Source organism: Suncus etruscus, chromosome 14 (assembly GCF_024139225.1).
Source record: "Suncus etruscus isolate mSunEtr1 chromosome 14, mSunEtr1.pri.cur, whole genome shotgun sequence".
Lineage (NCBI taxonomy): Eukaryota > Metazoa > Chordata > Mammalia > Eulipotyphla > Soricidae > Suncus > Suncus etruscus.
In genome coordinates, this window is record NC_064861.1 from 75,054,624 (window position 1) to 75,079,725 (window position 25,102).

General features: G+C 44.5%; 2 protein-coding genes across 2 annotated transcripts in view; one reads left to right on the plus strand and one right to left on the minus strand.

Moving 5' to 3' along the window:
• The window catches only part of ZNF91 (zinc finger protein 91), a 693,978-nt gene that overhangs the window by 231,106 nt on the left and 437,770 nt on the right, over positions 1-25,102 (plus strand). Inside the window, 1 exon segment of the mRNA XM_049786227.1 lies at positions 21,095-21,125. Coding sequence (XP_049642184.1) covers positions 21,095-21,125 — 31 coding nt within the window.
• Positions 1-25,102, minus strand: part of LOC126027241 (zinc finger protein 93-like) — a 594,792-nt gene that overhangs the window by 101,760 nt on the left and 467,930 nt on the right. The gene's annotated exons all lie outside the window — the stretch shown is intronic.

The window sequence follows — 25,102 nt, forward strand, 5'->3', positions numbered from 1 at the left end:
AACAAAACCAAAAGCAATAAAAAAGAAATTAGAACTGGAATTTTAAAAGATCAATGAAACAAAGAATTGGTTCTTTGAGAAAAAAGTAAACAAGATTCATTTTGCAAGTCTAATAAAGAAAGTGAAGGAGATCCTTAATAAATAGAATGCACTATAGACATCAGACATCACCACAGATACTAGTACAAAAATCAGATATATTTTTCGAGACTTCTTATGCCATGAAACAAGGGCACCTAGATTAAATGGATAAATCATTGTCTTCTAGAGCCTCTCAAGACTGAACCAAGATGATAAGGAACACTAGAATAGACATGTCACTTTAGGAGAAATTGACATGGTAATAAGAAAAGGCCTATTCTAAAACAAAATCCCAGGCCCAAATATAATCATTAGTGGATTTTTTCAAACCTTTTTACTTGCTCTGTTTTGGGGCCACACCCAGTGGCACTCAGGGGTTACTCCTGGCTCTACACTCAGCAATCACTCCTGGTGGGCTTGGGGAAAAATATGAGATGCTGAGGATAGAACCCAGGTCATTCTGGGATGATCATGTGCAAGGTAAACGCTCTTGCAAAGCAAACTGCTTTGCTATTGCTATGGCCATTTTTCAAATCTTTAAAGAGGACCAATACTTCTCAGGTTTTTCAGGCAACTGAAGAAATTAAAGAAACATAAACACTCCCAAACAGTTTTCTGTGTTGCAAACATCAAACTGATACCACAACAGACAAAGACACCACAAAAAAAGGGAGAGAATTAAAATTTTGATAAACAGATGGAAAGATACTCAACAAAATACTAGGCTATAGATTTGAACATCTCATCAAAAAGATTTTAAAACATGACCAAGTAGGATTCATCCCATGGAAGCAAGTATTGTTTAACATGAACAAGTCTACAATACACAATATCAATATCAATAAATGAAAAAGTATGGACATTTGCCTTGGATGTAAAAGGAAGGTGGTTCGAATCCTGGCATCCCATATGATCCCCCGAGCCCACCAGGAATGATTTCTGAGCGTAGCAGAAGGAGTAACCCCTGAGTGCTGCTGGGTGTGACCCAACAAACAAACCAAAAAAAAAAAAAAAAAAAAAAAAAGAAAAGAAAAAGTAAAACTTACATGATCATATAAATAAATGCATAGAAATTATATCAATGGGCCCGGAGAGATAGCACAGCGGCGTTTGCCTTGCAAGCAGCCGATCCAGGACCAAAGGTGGTTGGTTCGAATCCCGGTGTCCCATATGGTCCCCCGTGCCTGCCAGGAGCTATTTCTGAGCAGACAGCCAGGAGTGACCCCTGAGCACCACCGGGTGTGGCCCAAAAACCAAAAAAAAAAAAAAAAAGAAATTATATCAATAACTGCATAGAAATCATTTGACAAGACACAGCCCCCACTCATGATAATAAACACTCAAAAAAAAAAGGGAAATGAGGCAACCAAGGTTTCTTCAAGGCCCTAATGCCTGTGAGTACCAGTTATTTTTTCAAGAATCTTTTCTTACAGGTGCTACTTTTTCAAATGTCCCCTCTGAAAATACAGACTGCTTTGAAAAAGTTCCTTTAATCACAGACAACTTGGAAAAAAACCTCCCTTAGGTAGTTAGGGCCTTTTTAAACTTTTTGCTTTCCTCAATATAGCACTTTCCTCAATATAGTCCTAGTCATTTTAGCACAAATCCATAGCAAAATATTCAATAGGGAAAAACTAAGTCATCCTTCCCTCTAAGGTCAGCACAAGATAAGGTTGCCCTGCCTGACCACTACTAGATATAGTACTGGAAGTACCTGTCATATTAATTAGGCAGGAAAAAGATATCAAGGATCACAGCGGTAAGTCATTTGCCTTGTATGCAGCCAACACAGGACAGACCCCAGTTCAAACCCTGGAATCCCATATGGTCCCCTGACCCTGCAAGGAGAGACTTCTAAGCGAAGAACCAGGAGTAACTCTTGAGTGTGGCCAGGTGTGATCCAGAAACAACTCCCCCCCCACACCCCCTAAAAAATCAGGCATCCAGATAGGAAAGCTATCACTATTTATGGATAAAATACTGTGTTTAGAAAATCCTAAAGTGCAGTGGCCCAAGGCTGCCAGGGCTGCAGATCCCAAAGGTTGCCAGGGTGGGTGCTGCAAGGCATGAACAGGCAATGGGATCCCAGCTGCTGGGTGGGACCAAGAGCCATCCATGGACACCAACATGTAGTGACTGCCTGCCTAGGACTGAGAAAAGAAACTAAGGATTTTTGTTTACTTGTTTGTTTTTGGAGGCCCACTCCATGACCTGTTAAAATAGAGGGTTTGGGATATATTCACTGTCTAAGACTACCTCTCTTTTAATGCACACCAAATGGAAATTAAAAAAACATAAGAGAGGGGCTGGAGAAATAACATGGAGGTAGGGCATTTGCCTTGCATGCAGAAGGGCGGTGGTTTGAGTCTTGGCATTCAATGTAGTCCGCCAAGCTGCCAGGAGTGATTTCTGGGCATAGATCCAGGAGTAACCCCTGAGTGCTGCTGGGTGTGACCCAAAAACCAAAAACCAAAAAAAAAAGTAAGAGAAAAAGAGTAGAACCCTCAAAGATTAACAATATATATTTAATAAAGCTAGACTTTGCAGTGTCAACAATCATTTAACATCTGTCATTTATAGTGACTATGATTTTTTTAATTGTGATTTACATTGAGAGCAGGAACAGGGGGCTCCTCCAGAGCAGTTGGCGCCTCCTCTGTGTCCCATAAGAGCTGAACAGACAACTGAGCACCGGAAAGCCACATACCCGGCGGCTGGATGATACATGGTGCTTAGTAACACAGCTTCTCTGTTTGTCCTGGAAGATGAATCAGGACAGAGGACTGAGCACCAGAAAGCTGCATATCAGTGATGACACCAGGCAGCTGGATGGGATGATAGAGGAGAAAAGGATATTAAAAAAAAGACAATCCCAATCCCATTCACATTAGTGCCACACAAACTCAAATACCTTGGAGTCAACTGAATTAAAGAGGTGAAAGACCTATACTAAAAAAAACTACAAATGAATTTCAGGAATGTTTGATCCACTTCTTTGAAGAATGTCATGGGAATCCTTAGAGGAATTGCATTAAATCCCTTTGGGGAATACTGCCTTTTTTATGTTAATCCTCACAGTCCATGAGCAGTGTAGTGTTTTCATTTCCTGTGTCCACTTTTATTTCTCAAAGCAGAGATTTGTAGTTTTTCTAAATATAGAACCATATCATCTGTAAATAGTGAGAATTTGACCTCTTCCTTTCCTATATGGATGCCTTAGATATCTTTTTCTTACAAGTGCAGTTTCAAATATTATACACACTACAATTTTGAGGACAGTTTAGCTGTTTCTAGGAGTAGATGAGGTTTGTATGGAAGTGCCACTTCCATTATTTTCGATGGCAACGTCTGTGATTTAAACTAGCCATCCTACTTTAGTGGCAAAGCATAACAGAACATTGTTTTTCACAGCAATAATGCAGTTTCACATACTACAATTTACCGCAGTTTGCTGAAGTTCTATTGGCCCATTTCTGGCAAAAAACAATTTCTGTATTAAAGTTCTCTTTCCAGTTGATTTCCATGGGTATTATGGTGCTTATAGCAAGGAATTCTACTTTCCAAGAAAATAATGCACTGCACCAATATGAGTAGGAGTAAACGAAGTGTGTTTGAACATGTATTTCCTTTTGGTTTCTATGGAAAGAAAATTGCCTCAGACGAGCAAAATTGCTATATCGAAGTAATCGTACTTTTAGGGCAAAATGTGTTAGCATATTATGTTTTGGGGCCAGAGCGATAGCACAGCAGAAGGGCATTTGCCTTAAACACAGCTGAACTGGGTTTTATTCCTGGCATCCCATATGGTCCCTTGAGCCTGCCAGGAGCAATTTCTGAGTGCAGATCCAGGAGTAACCCCTGAGCACCACTGGTTGTGTCTCCCCCTCAAATAAAAAGAATATTGTGTCTCCAGAACAAGTGAAGTTTCACATAGTCCATATATTTCCAGTGGGAAGAAGTTGCAGCTGCTTTTTCTAGGTGTGAGGGTCTGGTATCGAAGAGACCACACAAAGCAATGAACATTGTGTTTAAAATTTTACTATGCCTAAGTTAAGCAAACATGGAGCCCTGAAGCTGACTGGTTAGCACCATCTCCTATGGGAGGAGAGAGAGCGTGACTGCTAGTGCAAAGCCTTCATATACCCTAAGACCACAAAGATCATTAGGCAAACAATGATTTCTCCAGGCATCAGATGTCCCATCTGGAAGAAATCATTTGCAAGAACTTTGGGAATTACTACATCTTCCTGGTTCTGCATTTTCTTAGAATTGTGGGACCTTGGGCCCGGAGAGATAGCACAGCGGCGTTTGCCTTGCAAGCAGCCTATCCAGGACCAAAGGTGGTTGGTTCGAATCCCGGTGTCCCATATAGTCCCCCGTGCCTGCCAGGAGCTATTTCTGAGCAGACAGCCAGGAGGAACCCCTGAGCATCGCCGGGTGTGGCCCCCCCGAAAAAAAAAAAAAAGAATTGTGGGACCTTGAGTTCCCTTCTCTTTTTTTTTTTTTCTTATTTGTTTTTATGCCACACCAGCAGCATTCAGGAGTTACTTCTGGTACTGCCCTCAGAAATCATTCTTTTGGGGCTGAAGTGTGCTGCAACAGTAAAGCGTTTGCCTTGCCCGTGGCTGACTTAGGAAGGAGCACGGTTAGATAACCCAGTGTCCCCCAAGCCAGGAGCGATTTCTGAGCACATAGCCAGGAGTAAGCCCTGAGTGTCACAGGGTATGTCCCAAAAAAAAAAAATCATTCTTAAAAAAAAAAAAAAACTTTATTGATTGATTGGTTTCTGCACCTCACCCAGTGGCACTCAGAAACAGCCTGTAGCAGGCTGGGGATAATATGTAATGCTGGAAACCGAACTGTGTCTCTCCCAGGTTGACTGCATGCAAGGCAAATGCTCCACGGCTGTGCTATCTCTCCAGCCCCTCAGAAATAATTCTTAGCATTCTCAAAGGAACATATGGGAAGCTGGAAATAGAGCCTGGGTCCATCTCATTTTGGTAATGTACAAGGCAAATGCCCTGCCACTGTGCTATCACTCCACCACCCCCTTACTTTTTTTCTTTTTGATTTTTGGGTTACACCAGGTGGCACTCTGGGTTTACTCCTGGCTCTGCACTCAGAAATCGCTTCTAGCAGGCACGGGAGACCATATGGGATGCTGGGATTTGAACCACCGTCTGTCCTGGATTGCTTGCTTGGAAGGCAAATGCCTTACCCCTGTGCTATATCTCCTACCACCACCCCATACTTCTATTGCCTGGTGGTCGAGAGACTTTCCAACTCTAGCTGCAGGATAAGAATATTCCTTAGGTAATGGTGTTACTGTGGTTACAGGAATCTAGGGCTTAGGGTTTTGGTAACTTTCATCTTCTAGCTCTGCAAACTTCACTAAGATGGCTGGAAGCCACTCTTCCTGGTTTGGCTTGCAAATGTTAAGTTTGGGCTCCTGAATTTTTTTTTTGGTTTTTGGGCCACACCTGGCAGTGCTCAGGGGTTACTCCTGGCTGTCTGCTCAGAAATAGCTCCTGGCAGGCACGGGGGACCATATGGGACACCGGGATTTGAACCAACACCTTTGGTCCTAGATCGGCTGCTTGCAAGGCAAACACCGCTGTGCTATCTCTCCGGGCCCCTGAATTATTTTATTTTATTTTTGGGTCTCACCCGGCAGCGCTCAGGGGTTACTCCTGGCTCTATGCTCAGAAATCGATCCTGGCAGGCTCAGGGGACCATATGGGATGCCGGGATTCAAACCACTATTCTTCTGCATGCAAGGCAAATGCCCTACCTGCATGCTATCTCTCTGGCCCCTGGTCTCCAGAATTTTAATTTAGCTTGTGATGGCCATGGTTACTCTTGGCTCACTATAGATGAGGTGCAAGGGGATCATATAGACATAGGGGATTGAATCCAAATTGGCCTCTTTCAGAAGAGAGCACTACCTATTGTGTTAGTACGTTGTCCCATCTTCTGAAAGGCCTGCCTTTGTTCCTTATTTAAGAAAGCCGGAAAGGTGGCGCTAGAGGTAAGGTGTTTGCCTTGCAAGCGCTAGCCAAGGAAGGACCGCGGTTCGATCCCCCAGCGTCCCATATGGTCCCCCCAAGCAAGGGGCGATTTCTGAGCGCTTAGCCAGGAGTAAGCCCTGAGCATCAACCGGGTGTGGCCCCAAAAAAGAAAAAAAAAGAAAAAAAGAAAGATTTGTCTCCATTACGAACTTTCACATTTCTAGTGAGGATTGAGGACTTCAAAAAGTCCTTCTTATTCGTTGAGTATGAAAGGTCTCTCTCCAATATGATTTCTTCAATAAATAGTAATATGGGATGAGATACGCTTAGGCCTTCCCATAACCCTCACATATATCAGACTTATAGTCAATAAGAACTTTCAAGGGCCTGGAGAAATAGCACAGTGGCATTTGCCTTGCAAGCAGCCAATCCAGGACTAAAGGTGGTTGGTTCGAATCCCGGTGTCCCATATGGTCCCCCGTGCCTGCCAGGAGCTATTTCTGAGCAGACAGCCAGGAGTAACCCCTGAGTATCACTGGGTGTGACTCAAAAAACCAAAAAAAAAAAAAAAAAAGAACTTTCATATACATAAGATCTGAGGAGCAATTGAATGCCTTTCCATATCCTTGAATACGTTTTTTCTCTGATATGAATTCTCCCAAAGATAAAGTTGGAGACGTGAATGTCTGCTTTCTTACAATTCTCACATTTATAAGGTTTAACACCAGCATAAACTCTCCTGTGTTGGGGCTGGATCGATAGCACACCTATAAGGCATTTGCCTTGCATGCAGCCAAACTAGGAAGTACCCCTGTTCGATTCCTGCCAAACATATGCTTCCTCAAGCTGGCCAGGAGCAATTTTTGTTAGTTTTGTTTTGGGGCAACACCCAGCAGTGTTCAGGGGTTACTCCTGGCTTTGCTCTCAGAAATTACTCCTGGTAGGCTTGGGGAACCATATGGGATGCTGGGGATCAAACCTGGGTCCATTCCAGGTCAGTCAAGAGCAAGGAAAATGCCCTACTATTGTATTATATCGCTTTTGCCCCAGAGTGATTTCTGAGCAGAGTCAAGAGTAATCCCTAAGCAGTGTGACACAAAAACCAAACCAAAATAGAACAAAACAAAAATTCTCCTGTGTTGAGAAAGGTAGGATGAGTATTTAAAGGCAATCACACAACATACATCTTCTGTCCAGTGTGAAATCTCATTCAAAATTTCTTAATGTCGGGACCAGAGAGATAGCACAGCTTAGGGCGTTTGCCTTGCACACAGCCAACCCAGGATGAAAGGTGGTTTGGACCCTGGCACCCCATATGTTCCCAGTGCCTGCCAGGAGCGATTTCTGAGTGCAACGCCAGGAGTAACACCTGAGCACCACCGTGTGTGATCCAAAAACAAAACAAAACAAAAATATCTTAACGTTGAAAATATACAAGGTACTGACAGAACTTAACAAGAAAAAAACATCTAACCCCATCAAAAATGGGGGAAAATGAATAGACAATATCTCAAAGAAGAAATACAAATGGCCAAAAGCACATGAAAAAAATGCTCCACATCACTAATCATCAGGGAGATGCAAATCAAAACAATGATGAGGTGCCATCTTAGAACCACAGAGACTGGCACACATAATAAAGAGCAAGAACTATCAGTGCTGGCAGGGATGTGGAGAGAAAGGAACTTTTATTCACTGCTGGTGAGAATGCCATCTAGTCCAGTCTTTATGGTAAACAATGTGGAGATTTCCCAGAAAACTAGAAATTGAGCTCCTAGATGATCCAGCTATAGCTATAACATTCCTAGGGATATACCCTAGGAACACAAAAATACAATTAAAATTTTCATTTCTCACACCTATATTCATTGTAGTGCTATTTACAATACCAGACTCTGGAAATAACCGACATGCCCCTCAACAGATGAATGGCTAATGAAACTGTGGAACATATACACAATGGAATAGTATGCAACCATCAGGAATGATGAAGTCATGAACTTTTCCTATACGTAAATGTACATGGAATCTATTATGCTGAGTGAAATAAGTCAGAGGGAAAGATCTAGACACAGAATAGTTGGGGCTGAGAGATAGATGTTTGCCTTGCATGCAGGACGATGGTTCAAATCCCGGCATCCCATATGGTCCCTCGAGCCTGACAGGAGGGATTTTTGAGTGTAGAGCCAGGAGTAACCTGAGCGCTGCTGGATGTGACCTCCCCCCTCCAAAAAAAAAAAAAAAAAAAAGCACAAGAAACAGAATAGTCTCACTTCTTTCTTTTTTTGGTTTTCAGTTTATGTATCACACCCCAGCATTTTAAGAGTTATTCCTGGGTCTGCACGCAGAAATCACTCCTGGTAGGCTCAGGGAAACGAACATATGGGATGCCAGGGATTGAACCTGGGTCTGTCCTGGGTCAGCTGCAAGCAAAGTAAACACCCTACTATCACTCATTCTACCCGTCTCTTTTCTTAATCTACTTGTCCCCACTTCTTGGTCAACACCAGGACAATGGTCCATGAATGGCAATGCTATACAGGTTTCATGGTTCATTAGAGGTCAGTGTGTGCCACTGGGTCATGTCTGCAGGCCAGGCATGATCCCACACACACATAAATTCGAAAAGGACTAGATTTGCCACTTAAAACATTTGTCTCACTAGGAACATAGTATATATCGGAGAGAAGGTGAGATCTTTGCACACGCCCAGTTCACGTTATTCCCAACATCTTCTAGGGAACTCCAGGAAAGAAAAAATGGTAAGTATCTCACTATGGGGCCGGAGAGATAGCATGGAGGTAAGGCGTTTGCCTTTCATGCAGGAGGTCATCAGTTCGAATCCCGGCATCCCATATGGTTCCCCGTGCCTGCCAGGAGCAATTTCTGAGCCTGGAGCCAGGAATAACCCCTGAGCACTGCCGGGTGTGACCAAAAAAAAAAAAAAAAAAAAAGTATCTCACTATAAGCACATTCTTCCCAAAGTCAGTTTTTTGTTTTTCACTAAATATTTTTAGTTTCTTTGTTTTGCTTTATTTTTGGGGTTTTTATGGGGGGAGGTCACACCTGGCTGCTCTAATCGGTTACTTCTGGGGCTATCAGAAACGGCTCCTGGGGTCGGAGCAATGGTGTAAGTGGCAGGGCATTTACCTCACGCAGCCTAACCTAGAATGAACCTTGGTTCGATCCCCCGGTGTCCCATATGGTTCCCCAAGCCAACAGCGAATTCTGAGGCATAGCCAGGAATAGCCCCTTAGCATCAGGTGTGGCCCTAAAACAAACAAACAAAAACCTGCTCTTGCCAGGCAAGGGGCCATATAGGATACCAGGAATCAACTGGGACAGTCCTAGGTTGATCTCTAGAAAGCAAACACCCTACCACTTTACTATAGCTTTGGCTCCTAATTTTTTAGTTTATGGGGTTTCCTATCAGGCAATGCTCATGGTTCCCCTTGGTTTTCCTTTGCGGGGCTTGGTTTTCACATACAGTGGCAACCATGAAACCCAGGTTTCTGTCCCCAATGAGCAGAAAGAGATATTCTCATAGAAAAATGGATCCAGCTGACAAAGAATGAGGATAAATATTCATCAAGCTTACATTTCACTTACTAAAAATTAATGATTAGGAGTGCAGAGCCAGGAGTAGTCTCTGAACATACATGGCTTAATCCTCGACCAAGCAATCACTCTTGCATTCTTGTTGCTCACCAGAGACAAGTTGGAACCAGTGTTTCACTAACCAGGCACATAATTGGAACAAAGAATGACACATACATGGGGCCAGAGATATAACAAGAAGGTAGGGCATTTGCCTTGCATGCAGGACGGTGGTTCGAATCCTGGCATCCCATATGGCCCCCTGAGCCTGTCAGGAGCGATTTCAGAGTGTAGAGCCAAAAGTAAACCCTAAACGCTGCCAGATGTGACCCAAACACCCCTCCAAAAAAAAGACACATACATCCCAAAGCCATGGACTGTTTACATTTTTATTGTTTTGTTTTTTTGGCTCACATCTGGAAGCACTCAGGGGTTACTCCCAGCTCTACACTCAGAAATCGCTCCTGGCAGGCTAGGGGGCCATATGGGATGCCGGGATTCAAGCTGCCGTCCTGCATGCAAGGCAAACGCCCTACCTCCATGCTATCTCTCCAGCCCTCGCTTTGTACTTTTTTTACTTGGCTTCCAATCACCAATTTGCCAGCCCCTATCTCTCAGACATTTCTATTAGCAGACGGGCAATACAAAGGCCTGGGAAAAGGCATGGATGCAACCAGGACAACAATCCTGGTGCAGGCCCATTTCCTGCAGGGGACTTTGGCCAAGGAACCTTGACAACAGTGCCAGCACCAGCACGTCCAGAGGGTACATTTTTGCTGGATCTGATGTAAAACATAAATTTGTTGGATTCAGGAGATTTCTCTGACCTTGGAGTTATATCAGGCAATTGCATGTGAGAACATTAAGTTGTGATAATTTGGTGTGGGGCTGCAGTGAAAGTTTCCCCATCCATTACAACTCTAGGGTTTCAAGAACTCACTGTGATCACTGAGTGCTGAGCAAGTGCTGAAAGCCTTCCCCCATTCCAAACACATGTAGTACTTCACAACAGGATTCCTGTGGCCTGAATGCTAGTAAAAAGCCTCCCCACATTCCTTACATGCATGCTTATGAAGGCTTCTCTCCAGTATATCGGTTCTATTCACACCTGGCATTACTCAGGAGTTCTTGACTCTGCACTCAGGATCACTCCTACTGGTTTATGGGGAACCATATGGGATGCTGCACATCAATATCCAACTAAAGTTTAGCTCTGGCCCCATCAGTATATTATGGAATCAAACAAGAACTGAACCGTCGTTCCTACATTCTATACATATAGGTTGGTCAATTATAAATTTTCCTTTATATAATGGCTGAGGATCGTTAAAGATCTTTCTTTGTTCCTTATAAATATGCAGAGCTGTGATGTATAGTAGTTTTCAGATGAACTGAGACTTTGCCACAGTTTAAGAATGATTTTCTTTTTATTCTTGGTTGGAACCCGGCGATGCTCAGGGTTTACCCTGGCTCATTGGACCATATGAGATACCTGGAATCGAACCCGGATTCATCCAGGGTCGGCTACACACAAATGCCCTACTGCTGCACTATCTCTCAGAACCCGAAAGAGTGACACTCCGAACATGAATAAGACATCTCTCCTGTGAACATTCCTGTGCTGCAAAGGGTTCAGGAAAGAGTGGAAAAATTACCATGCTCGTGACATACATAGCACAGCAGGTAGTTTGTTTGTTTTTTTTTTTTTTTTTTTGGTTTTTGGGCCACACCCGGCGTTGCTCAGGGGTTACTCCTGGCTGTCTGCTCAGAAATAGCTCCTGGCAGGCACGGGGGACAATATGGGACACCGGGATTCGAACCAACCACCTTTGGTCCTGAATAGGCTGCTTGCAAGGCAAACGCCACTGTGCTATATCTCCGGGCCCAGGTAGTGTTTGAATTGCATATGGCTGACAGGGATTTGATCCCGAGTATCCCATTTGGTCCCCCAAGCCTTCTAGGAATAACCCCTGAGCACCAATGGTATGGCCCAAAAACAAAAGAAAAAGTTTAAAAAAAAAAAAAAAGGGAAGAAAAAGTTGTATACATAATATGCATTTTCTGTTTGGGGCATACCTGACAGCACTTAGCTGATACCTCTGGCTCTGCACTAAATAATTACTCCTAGCAGACATGAGGAACCATATAAGATGGTAGTGATTGAAAAAAGAAAAACAAACAAACAAACAAAAAAAATCTGAGAGATAGCATGGAGGTAAGGCATTTGTCTTTCATGCAGGTCATTGGTTCAAATCCTGGCATCCTATATGGTCCCCTGTGCCTGCCAGGAGTAACCCCTGAGCACTGCCGGGTGTGACCCAAAAACCAAAAAGAAAAAAGAAAAAAAGATGGTAGGGATTGAATCTTCGTTGGTAAATTACAAAGCAAATGAACTATGTGCTATGCTATTGCTCTGGCCCCAAATATGTATTTTCCAATGCAGAGAAAACATTCAGAAGTAATCAGTGCCTTCTCACATCCTGTTGCCAGAATCATCTCCTGTGTAAAATTTTTTACTTTAGGGGGTATCACACATGTGGTTCTCAAGATTACTCCTGTCAAGCTAGAGTGATCCTACAAGATACGAGTGATCAAACCCAAACCAATAGTATGTAAGACCAATGCCAACCATGCTGTATGATCATACAGACCGACCCTACAGATATAATTTTCTTACTTATGAAGAGTCTTGAAAAGGAATAAGAGCCTTCCCACACTACTTACGCACCACGTGTGCCTGTCTAGAATGAATTTTCTTATGGGAACTAAGGTCTGAATAATAAGCAAAAGCCTTCCCACACTCTTGACATGTATAAGGTTTTCCTCCTGTGTGAATTTTCCTGTGTGATACAAAAGTTGAGGGATGAGCAAAGGCCTTCCCACAGTCCTGACACGTATAAGGTTTCTCTCCTGTATGACTCCTCTTGTGTGATGTAAGGGCTGAGGATCGAGCAAAGGCCTTCCCGCACTCCTGACATGTATAAGGCTTCTCACCAGTATGTATATACAAATGGCTAGTAAGGTGTGAATATTGAATAAAGGCCTTCCCACATTCCTGACATGAAAAAGGCTTCTTCTCTGTATGGATTCTCATGTGCATAGAAAGGTTTGAGGATTGAGTGAAGGCCTTCCCACAGTGATGACACAAATAAGGCCTCTCTCCAGTATGAATACGCATGTGCATAGTAAGGAGTGTGGATAAAGAAAAGGTTTTCTCACAACTCGGACACGAAAAAGGCTTCTCTCCTGTATGAGAAAACCTGTGCCTAGAAAGGTTTGCTCCATGACTGTAGACCTTTCCACATTCCTGACATATAAAACGTTTCTTTCCAGTATGAATCACCAAGTGGTTAACAAGGCCACGATAACGAGCAAAGGCCTTCCCACAAGTTTCACATATATGAGGTTTTTCTTGCATATGAAATTTCGTGGGTGGAGTAAGGACTGAGGGGTAACTGAAGGTTTTATCACTGGCCTGACATGTCTGACAGTTCTTTTGTATACAGACTTCATTAGTATCACTTGGGTGTGACGGCTGACCAAGAGCATGTCCACCTCGAAGACCGACAGAGGGATTCTGGGCGCTGAGGGTGTCAGATGGTAAAGCACAATGACAAGCACATGGGAAGGCCTCCCCACAATGCTTACACTCTGGGGCCTCCACTCCACAGGGAATAAGCTTGTGAGACTGTCGCTGTGAAGGGATTACAGCACACAGAGGGTCCAACATGGTGACCCTTATACAGGAACTGGGTGGAATGGACTTAGAGGTACTCTGCCCAGTGGACGGGGTATCGACAGCAAGAATGTTTTCTTCATTCTGGCCTTTTCCAAAACAGATGCTCCTTGAGTCCTCACTTCCATCAGGATGCAAGCAGGATAGTTCACTCCTGACTGTCTTCCGTAATACAGGAATGCCCCCATTCCGCCAGGGTTGTCTGCTTCCCTGTGGAACAGCACAAGTTAGTCCAATTACTTCTGTCATTTCTTTTTTTTTTTTTTTTTTTTTTTTTGGTTTTTGGGCCACACCCTGTGACGCTCAGGGGTTACTCCTGGCTATGCGCTCAGAAGTTGCTCCTGGCTTCTTGGGGGACCATATGGGACGCCGGGGGATCGAACCGCGGTCCGTCCTAGGCTAGCGCAGGAAAGGCAGGCACCTTACCTCCAGCGCCACCGCCCGGCCCCTACTTCTGTCATTTCTAGTCTCCTTTTTAAAAAACAAGCCCCAAATGTTACTTCAACCACAAACACCCAATTGTCCTCAGGTGTAGATGTCTGTGGAAACAGAAAGACATCCAGTAAAGAAAGTTGATTAGCTAGTTTATAGTCTGAGAAAAGGGACAGAGAGGTCATTTCTGAACCCTAATTTACTAATTATTGGGTATACAAGAAGGTTCTCCCAGGGAGGTTCTATGTTCACTCTGGTATCTTGCCCCTTCATTCCCTACACTTGTGCAGTATATGCCACAGACCAGTGTTAGGGAAAAGTGTAACCAACAGATCAGCAAATATCTTTTCTATACCCCATTTTCTTCCCTGTATTAACTGGATCTAACAATATATACTGTACTTTAAAGACAGTCGGGGCTCAGTCCATGAGGCTGTGAACCCTAACCCAAGTCTTTTCTCTTTCTTTTTTTAGGGGGGGGTCATACCCGACAGCACTCAGGGGCTACTCCTGGCTCTACGCTCAGAAACCACCCCTTGCAGGCACAGGGGACCATATGGGATGCCAGGATTCGAACCACCGTTCTTCTGCATGCAAGGCAAACACCTTACCTCCATGCTATCTCTCCGGTCCCCCAAGCATTTTCTCTTACTACGTGATGTTTTCTTCTCTTTCTTTGGTCACACCCAGCAAAACGCAGAGGCTACTCCTTGCTCTGCACTCAGAGATTAGTCTAGGCAGTGCTTAGGGAACTTGTAGGATAGTCAACCCTGCGTCACTGAGTGCAAGACAAACATACTACCTGTTGTACTAGGAACAGGACCATGGCTCTTTATTCTTTTCTTTTGCATGTGTGTATTTTTTGGGGCAAATCCAGAGATACTTAGGAATTATTTCTGCTCTGAGAGGTCATTACTGACAGTACTGGGAGGACCATATGGGATACCAGGGATTCAACCCAGGTGGGACCTGTGCCAGGCAATTGCCTTACCCGCTATAGTACTGCTCGGTTCCATTTTATTTTTACTATTAGGACTAGCAAATTTTGCAAATGTGAAAGGCCAGAGTGTGGAATGCCTCTTATTTCATCGATTTAGTTCAACAGAATGAAAGTGTGGTCCCCAAATATAACAGCCACACTTCAGGCATATTCTTCCAAAACATGAAAGAGTTCACTTTACTTTTCACTTTTCTTTTTGGTTTTTGGGCCACACCTGGTGACGCTCAAGGGTTACTCCTGGCTATGTGCTCAGAAGTCGCTCCTCGCTTGGGGGACCATATGGGATGCTGGGGGATCGAACCACAGTCCGTCCTAGGTTAGCGCAGGCAAGGCAGGCACCTTACCTCTAGCGCCACCGCCCGGCCCCTACTTTTTACTTTTTTATATATACTATGGGGGACCCAAAAAGGAAATGCTCATGTTTACTCTGGCCGTGTGCCCCCTTATCATACGTAGATGGGTTAGGGGACAAATATTCAGTTACCGAGGTGAAATTCCATCACCATGTAGAGGAAAGAGAACTTCCCATTGAAATATGTATCCAGGTAACAAAAGACCAGTTTAAGCAACCTTGCAAGGACCAACAGCACAGAGTGACCCTGGTTCGATCCCCGACATCCCATATAGTCTTCTGTGAGCCTACTGGAAGTGATTTCTGAGTGCAGAGCCAGGAGGACCACTGGTGTGCCCAAAAACAAAAATTAAGCAAACAAACAAAAACACACGTGACCTAACATTCTATCAAATTAAAATGACATATTCCTTCCATCCCTAAACATTTTCCACCTAAAATCATGGAATTTCTTTACTGTGAAAATATGATTAATATCTTTAGGTTAGAAAACTTATTGAGAGGCCAGAGAGAGAGCATGGATGTAGTGCATTTGCCTTGAATGCAGAAGGATGGTGGTTCGAATCCCAGCATCCCATATGGTCCCCCGAGCCTGCCAGGAGCAATATCTGAGCATAGAGCCAGGAGTATCCCCTGAGCACTGCTGGGTGTGACCCAAAAACAAAAAACCAAAAAAAAAAACTTATTGAGGGCTGGAACGATGGCACAAGTGGTAGGGCACTGGCCTTGCATGGGCTGACCTAGGACAGACCACTGTTTGATCCCCCAACATCCCAGATGGTCTCCCAAACCAGGAGCGATTTCTGGGCACACAGTCAGGAGTAACTCCTTAGCATCACCAGGTGTGGCCCAAAAACCAAAAGAAAAGAAAAGGAAAAAGAAAAGAAAACTTCTTGAGGGGCTGGAGTTATAGAGCTAGCACAGTTGTAGGGCCTTTGCCTTGACATGGATGACCTGGGTTCAATCCTGGTATCCCATATGGTCCCTAGAGCATGCCAGGAGTGATTGCCAAGCGGAAAGCCAGGAAGAACCTGAGGGCTGCCAGGTGTGGCCCATAAACAAAATAATCAATCAAACAAAAAATACTTATTAGGAGCCAGAGCTATAGCTCATGGTAAGATGTTTGCCTTGCACGTGGCCAACATAGGAAGACCCCAGTTCAAATCTTGGCATCCAATATGGTCCCCGAGCCTGCTAGAAATGACTTCTGAGCACAGAGCCAGGAGTAACTCCTGAGTGCCAATAAACAAAAAGAATACTTATTGAATTGACTTTCACACACAGGTGAGACTAACAGCAACTTCTCCCAATACTGAGCTCTAGATTCTCTCAGCAGTGCAAATACCATAAAGCCATAGTAGTGATGGGCCAGAATGCAGGGCCCCACTTTTAGAATAACAAGTGCCTGTAGCACAGAGAAATCCAACACCACAATAAAATATATATATATTTGGAACATGCAAATCTTACCATTTCAATCCTCTTTGGAGATCCCTTCCCAAAAGTAAATTGCTGAAAGGCCAAATTCTGAACCGGTGATCTGCATTCTAAAATCAAACCAAATATGCAATGTAAGAATCTGTTAAGAAGTCAGAACAATATCACAACAGGGAAGGCTTGCCTTGCATGTCACTGATGAATTAGATCTCTGGCAATCCATATGGTTCCGCTAGCCTGCAAGAATTAATTTCTAAGCACAAAGCCAAGTGTATCTCCTGAGTGCAACTAGCTATGGTGCAAAAAAAATAAACAGGGGCTGGAGAGACAGCACAGTGGAACGGTGTTTGCCATGCATTAAGCCAATCCAGGACTGACAGTGGTTCAAATCTCTGCATCTCATATGGTCCGCCATGTCTACCCAAAGCGATTTCTGAGCGCATACCCAGAAGTAGCCCCTGAGTGTCATCAAGTATGGCCCAAAAAGCAAAACAAACAAAAATAACAACCAAACAAAACTTATGATCAAACCTTATGATGCGCCTTAGTGATGGAATAATGGGTTGGGTGGGTGTTTGCCTTGCACAAAGCAGATGCTGGCCTGATCCCCAGCATACAAAATAGTAATCTGAGACTAATAGGAGTAAGCTCTGAACACTGTTCTAGCAGTAACCAAGTGCTTTTGTGTGTGACCAAAAATCAAAATGAAAAATTAATTGATATAAAAAAACAGTAAGAAAAAGAAAAATTAATTGAGTGAAATCTGATTGAATAGTCAAGATAGTGACCATCTAGTTTTTAGGTAATAAATCTGCTTACAAAAACGATAGGAGTATCTCAATGAGTAGGCAAAACCCTTATTAGAGTTCTCTTGGGATCACACGTCAACAGATTTAACACACAAACAAAAAATATTTGAGTAGTGAGAGCGAAGGCACAGCCCTTGTATTGGCTGACCCTAGTTGAATTTCCTGGCATTTATATACTCCCCAAAGCACTGCCAAGGAATAATTCCTGTGTATAGAGCCAAGGAAATAGCAGGGTTGCTCCCAAAAGAAAAAAAAATTCTTATTATTCTCAAGAATCAGGCCAGAGGGGCCGGGCGGTGGCGCTAAAGGTAAGGTGCCTGCCTTGCCTGCGCTAGCCTTGGACGGACCGCGGTTCGATCCCCGGCGTCCCATATGGTCCCCTAAGCCAGGAGCAACTTCTGAGCACATAGCCAGGAGTAACCCCTGAGCGTTACTGGGTGTGGCCCAAAAACTAAAAAAAAAAAAAAAAAAAAAAAAAAAAAGAATCAGGCCAGAGCCATAGTATAGCAGTAATGTAGTGTATATGTGAACAGTAGACACACTTCTCTCACTGGCATCACATATGGTCCCCTGATTGCACCAAGATTCACTTGGAGTGACATCGAGCACATCCCCAAGCGGTCTCAAAAACAGAGTAAAAACCATTCCTATGGGAAATTCAAAAACCTCAGGGATGATCTAATGGCAAAGGTAAGTGTGGAGACAGGGCCGAGAAAAGTGGACGTCCAGCTTCCCCTGAAAAGGACACCCCAACATGGCGCTATGCAGTCTGACAACATAGATGGGGGATGAGGATCAGAATCTCAGGATCTGTCCTAAAGGCCCACAGACAGGAAACAGAGAGAGAAAAGCCAAGACAGCAAAAGCTCCGGATCATTCTGGGAGTCAGCATGAAGGGCAGAGAACGGAAGTGTACAGGTCCCACAAACCTGATCCAGGAGTCCAACACATACTGCTAAGCACCCACATTTCACATGTGTCCTCAATGCTCCACACCCACCCCAGGGTCTGAGGCTGAGTAGCACTTCCCACATTCACCTGCAAACATGCTTCCCTGCAGCCTTCTGCAGGCTGTGCCTTCCAACCAGGAGATCAGCACAGGCTTCACACTGCAATGCCCTGCTCCAGAGGGACAATTCATGGGTTAGAGACAGGGAAAGGAACAACAGCACCATGAATAGGGGGCTGGGACAAAAAAAGGCCAAATCAAGGAACATAAAGAACAGAATCTCTGCTCTCCATATGCTTATTGGTTATTGCACAGATGAGACCAAATGTAAAAGTACCAGTTGAGGAGGAAGATTATGCACTGAGGGGGGGGGGGGGCAAAAATGCAACACTTGTCTCACACACAGCTCACCTGCATCAATCTTGGCACCCTCTGTAGTTCCCTGAGCTGACCCAGAGGTGAGGCTGAGTGCAGAGTCAGAGTATCCCAAAGCTACCAAGGAAGACAAGTCCCAAAAGTGTTCAAATTTAGGGCCTGGCCCAGTGGGTAGGGCGTTTGTCTCCCATGCGACAAACACAGGTTTGATCCCAGAAATCCAATATGGTCACCCACCCTTGCCAGGAATAATTTCTGAGCACAGAACCATGATAACCCCTGACCACCACATGCTATGTGAAAAACAAAAACAAAAAACAAAAAACTTTGGGGCTAGAAAGAGCTAGAAGAATAGCACAGAGGGAAGGGCATTTTCTTGTACAGGGTGGACCAGGTTCCATCCCTGGTTTCCCAGAGGGTTCCCTGAGGATGTCACAAGTAATATCCGAGCACAGAGACAGACTAACCTTTGGGCGCCACTAGGTGTGGCTCAACAGCAAACAAGAGAAAGGGGCTGGAGTAAGAGTAGAGTGGAGAAAGCACTTGCTCTGAAAGTGGGCACACCTGACTTTTTTTGAACACCAGCCAACCCTGCCATAGTTGACCGTTGAGTGCAGAGCCAGATGTCAGCCCCAGTTCTGCTAGGTATAGCCCCCGCAAAAAAAAAAAAAAACCGAAGTAAAATAGTGGATCAATAGATTGGGAAACAGACTTTGCAGGCAGGAGCCTCCGGATTGACCCCTCACATTACACCATCTCCCAAGAAGATTGGTAGGCACTGGTGCCTTGTGATCCTTAAAAGCAACTCAGCAAAACTTAAGTCACAGGGTCGGAGAGATAGCACAACAAAAGGGTGTTTGCCTTGCATGCAGCTGATTCAAACAGGTGATGATCTGAACAAATTTTGAACATAGAGCCAGGAGTAACCCCTGAGTGCCACTGGGTGCTACCCAAAATAGAAAACAACAACAACAAGTCCCAAGTGCTCGCATTTATGTTACTTATTAGGGGTTGACACACGAATACAGGGGAGAGGACCTCATTTTGCACAAGACTGACTCACAATGGACCACAAAACCCGAGCGCTCCCAGAACAATACCAGAAGTAATCCCTAAGCTCAGTTGGTTGAGTAAGTTCTGAACACTCCCATGTGTGGACAATATATTCCCCAAAGTACAAAAACCAAATAACTTGTATTTGGGAGAATTTTGAGATGTACCTCACTTTGATCAGGGCTGATTCCTAGCTCTGTGGTGAGTGATGACCCCTGGAGGCTTAGAGAATCATTGGGTAGCCAGGATCAAACCTGATTCACACCAACCAAGGCAACATCCAACACAATATCAAGACTGTGAAAAGAGCTGCAGAGATAGCATGGAGGTAAGGCGTTTGTCTTGTTTGCAGGGCAGAGGTTCGAATCCCAGCATCCCATATGGTCTCCCAAGTCTGCCAAAAGTGATTTCTGAGCGCAGAGCCAGGAGTAACCCCTGAACACTGCAGGGTGTGACCCCCAATCCCCCCCAAAACAAAGACTGAAAAGACACTTAAAACGATACAGTTGGGGCCTGAGAGAGAGCACAGCAGTAGTGCTTTTGCCTTGCATCCAGCCAACACAGGATGGACCCTGATTTGATTTCTGGCACCCATATGGTCCCGAGCTGCCAGGAGCAACTTCTGAGCACAGAGTCAGGAGTATCCCCTGAGTGCCTTTGTTGTGACCAAAAAAATAAACTATAAATCTGGGCTCAACTAAGAAATAATGTTAAGGCCCGGAGAGATAGCTCAGCAGCGTTTGCCTTGCAAGCAGCGGATCCAGGACCAAAAGTGGTTGGTTTGAATCCCGGTGTCCCATAAGGTCCCCTGTGCCTGCCAGGAGCTATTTCTGAGCAGACAGCAGAAGTAACCCCTGAGTACAGCCAGGTGTGGCCCAAAAACCAAAACAAAAAAAAAAAAAAAAAAGAAAGAATGTTAAGGGCTGGTAGTTAGATCAATGAGTATCTCCAAATAGCAAAGCATCTTTTGTTGAATACAGATCCCCCAGGCAATATGCAGTCTCCCCATAGGAGTGTCCCATATGGTGGCCCAGGGTGGCTCTTACCTATAGCCTGCAGGTGCTGGTAGATCTCCAGCATCACATCTCTGTAGAGCTTCCTCTGAGAGGCATTCAGGTATGGCCACTCCTCCTGGGAGAAGCTCACAAATACATCGGAGAAAGTCACCGCATCCTGCACCAACACACACAAAAGGGGTCAGGGCCCAGGTTCACCGAAGGCCCTGGAGGTAGGATGAAATGTCCCAGGGTCCTATAGGGATTCAGGTCTTCAACCCTCTCGACAAACATACAAAAAGTAAATGATTCAGGAGAAACCAGTCTCAAAACCAATCTCTCCATGAGCACCCCTAAGGGATAGGCTTCAGAAATCAAACTAGATCAGCCACCATAACAAGCGAACACTGTTCTACAAGGTACTTGAATATAGTGGCATACACACAAACATACCTCGGTCAATACCCATTATCATAGGTCCACTGAGCATTACCAGGCATAGTTCCAAGCATAGAGCCAGGAGCTAAAAAGCACTCTCAGAGTGACCCAAATATGCTAAAACACAAGAGCCAATCCCAACCTGAAACCATCTCTACATTTGGTACCAGGGGAGAAAGAAGAAAAATTCAAGGTCCAGTGAGTGAGTCAAATTTCTGCTTCTCTGAATCAGGATTCATGGTTTACCTCCAAACAAATCACTCCTTGAGCAGGTAAAAATGACACGACTCCCAATCCCTGTGCCTTCTAGAAAGATCCTTTGCTCAGGTTTCCCACCTAAAGCCATAAAGCCCTGGGGCTATAAACAAGGAGGATTTGATGGGCCCAGAGAGATGGAGAGATAGCACAGCGGTGTTTGCCTTGAAAGCAGCCGATCCAGGACGAAAATTGGTTGGTTCGAATCCCGGTGTCCCATATGGTCCCCCGTGCCTGCCAGGAGCTATTTCTGAGCAGACAGCCAGGAGTAACCCCTGAGCACCGCCGGTATGGCCCAAAAATAAAACAAAAAACAAAAAAACAAAAAACAAAAAAAAAAACAAGGAGGATTTGAAAATTCAACTGGTTTACTTAGGAGAAATGTGGCTTCAGGGAGGAGGCAAAACTACAGAATGAAAGAATAAAGAACCAAAATGTGGGCAAAGAGATAGCACAGCTGTAAGGCCTTAACTTTGCCTATTGCTGATTTAGGATGGACCCTCGTTCCATCTGCAGCATGACATATGGCCAACAAGCCTGCCAGAAGCAATTTCTGAGTGCAGATCAAGAAATAACCCCTGAGCACAGCTGGCTGTAACCACACACACAAAAAAAAACTAAAGTGCACTTTGTGGGGCCACGGTACAATGCCAGTGAGAGCACACAGAGTCAATCCTAGGCACACACGAAAGTTCATTGATGTTGCCAGGAGTAAGTCATCTGTGCAGAGCCAAGAATAAGCCTTGAGAAGTCAGAAAAATAGCACAGCAGAACATTTGCCTTGCACACAGGACAGAAGGATGTTTGAATCCAGACATCCCAAATGGTCCCCCATACCTGCCAGGAGCGATTTCTTTGTTTTGTTTGTTTGGTTTTGTTTTTGGGTCACACCTGGCAGTACTCAGGGGTTACTCCTGGCTCTGTGCTCAGAAGCTCCTGGCAGGCTCAGAGGACCATAGGGGATGCCGGGATTCAAACCATCATTCATCCTGGATAAGCTGTGTGCAAAGCAAACAGTCTACCACTATGCTATCTCTCCAGCCCCATCAGGAGTGATGTGACCCCACCCCCCCAAAAAATAAAAACAAACAAAAATATAAGCCCTGAGTACTGCCAATATAACACAAAATTTAATACAAAACCGAACAATTTCACATAGTACAGCACAGAGAAACTAAAACCAAACAAAACCCACAGGAAAGTCCAGCTGCAGAAAGGACCCAGAAGTGGTTTTTCCAGTTGTCAGAAAATGATGAAAATGGGGCTCAAACAATGGCGAAAGCCATAAGGTATCTGCCTTGCAAGCTAGCCTAGAAAGGACCAGGGTTTGATCCCCTGGTGTCCCATATGGTCTTCCAAGTCAGGTGCAATTTCTTTTTTTTGTTTCGTTTTGTTTAGGCCACACTTGGTAACGCTCAGGGGTTACTCCTGGCTATGGGCTCAGAAGTCGCTCCTGGCTTGGGGAACCATATGGGACACCAGGGATCGAACCTCGGTCCATCCCAGGATAGCACTGGCAAGGCAGACACCTTACCTCTAGCACCACCACGCCGGCCCCACAATTTCTGAGAGCATAGCCAGCAGTACCCACTGAGTGTCACTGGATGTGGCCCAAAAACAACAGAAAAAAAAAAAAGAAAAGAAAATGGTGAAGACCCAAATTTCTAACCCTTGGGGAGAATAAATCACAGCGCATGAAGGGTCATGAGTGAAAGAAAGGAGACAGTAGCATGAGAATCGGCCCTGGCATCTTGGAACTATTGCAAAATACAAAGAACTTTATGCTGATCGTACACAACAGCCTAGAGGACACTTGACTGCACTTGGCTGCCCCAGAAAGAATCCCGACACACCATAATGTCCTTTAAGCCCAGCAAGAGGGATACCTGAGTACAGAGTCAGGAGAACCCCTTGGCAGAAACTAAAAAGCTACAAAAGAGCTTTTTCCACAACTGAGGCAAAAATCATGCTTCATGGCAGAAATCCTTGGATCAAGGTCTCATTCTTCACCAACATCATGGTCAATATTACCAGAGCTTAACCTTGGATCCCGGAACCCCACTGGATCTGAGACATGCAAAGGGTGATCAGAGAGCACAGTCCGGAGAAAACTGAAAGTACCACTGAGTATGATCAACAAACCAATACAAAATACTAGGACAAAGGACCGAAGCGGTGGTGGAGCAATAGGGCATTTGCCTTGCATGCAGCTGACCCAGGACAGACCACAGTTTGCTTCCTGGTGACCCATATGGTCTCCCCCCAGCCAGAAACGATTTCTTTTTATTTATTTAATAAATCTTTAAGCACCATGATTTCAAGCATGTTTGTAGTTGGGTTTCAGACATAAAGAGAATATCCTCCTTCACTAATGCAACATTCTCACTACCAATGCCTCACCCATCTCCACCCCTGGTTGTATTCGCAACAGGCATTCTACTTCTCTCATTGTTCAACATCTTCATGTTAGTTGTTAGTGTAGTTATTTCTCTAACAGCATTCACCATTCTTTGTGGTCAGCTTCAAATTGTAAGCTGGACCTTCTGGTCCTTCCAGCCCTTAACTGTATTGTCTCTGAGCCTTATAATAATAATATCTTTAATTTTTCTTAAAACTCATAGATGAGGGGCCAGAGAGATAGCATGGAGATAGCATGCAGAAGGACAGCGGTTCGAATCCCAGCATCCCATATGGTCCCCGGAGTCTGCCAGGAACGATTTCTGAGCTTAGAGCCAGGAGTAACCCGAGTACTGCTGGCTGTGACCTAAAGACCAAAAACAACCCATACATGAGTGACACTATTCTGTGTCAATCTTTCTCCCTCCAACTTATTTCACTCAGCATAATAGATTCCATGTACATCCAAGTATAGGAAAATTTCATGACTTCATCTCTCCTGACGGCTGCATAGTATTCCATTGTGTGTAAGTATCACAGTTCCTTTAACCATTCATCTGTTGAAGGGCATCTTGGTTGTTTCCAGAGTCTGGCTACTGTAAATAGTGCTGCAATGAACAGAGCTGTAAGCCAGGAGCAGTTTCTGAGTGCATAGCCAGAAGTAACCCCTGAACATCACCAGGTGTAGCCCAAAAATAAATAAATAAATAAATAAATAAATAAATAAAAAATATGAGGACAAAACTAGCCTCAGAGAACAGAGTCCAGAGTCTCTGTCAGGAGCCACACCCTGTCCCTGGGAGGCTGTGAACTCCTATCCCCACCTTCACCCTCCATGAATCCACTTACCCTTACCTGGGCACAGGAGTTCAGACGGTGCGGCCCCATCTTCTTCAGCCTGGATTATTCCCAAAGAGAAGCAACAAGGTTCTTTGCAGGAAACACTAGAAGAAAGTCACAGCTCTGAGTACTAGAGACGTGTGCAAGCCCTTCCATGACCACAGCATGTTTTTGCACTGGGGACAGAAACACCCTGATGGGCACATACCATGGTCACCAGCTTAGATCAACATGGATGGCAGATAAGGCCAGAGGCAACTCCCCTCCTGGGGAGCAGAAGCAGATTGGAATCCAAGCTGTGAGGTGGACACCTAAGATCTGGCCTTGCTCTACAGGGAGGAATGGCAG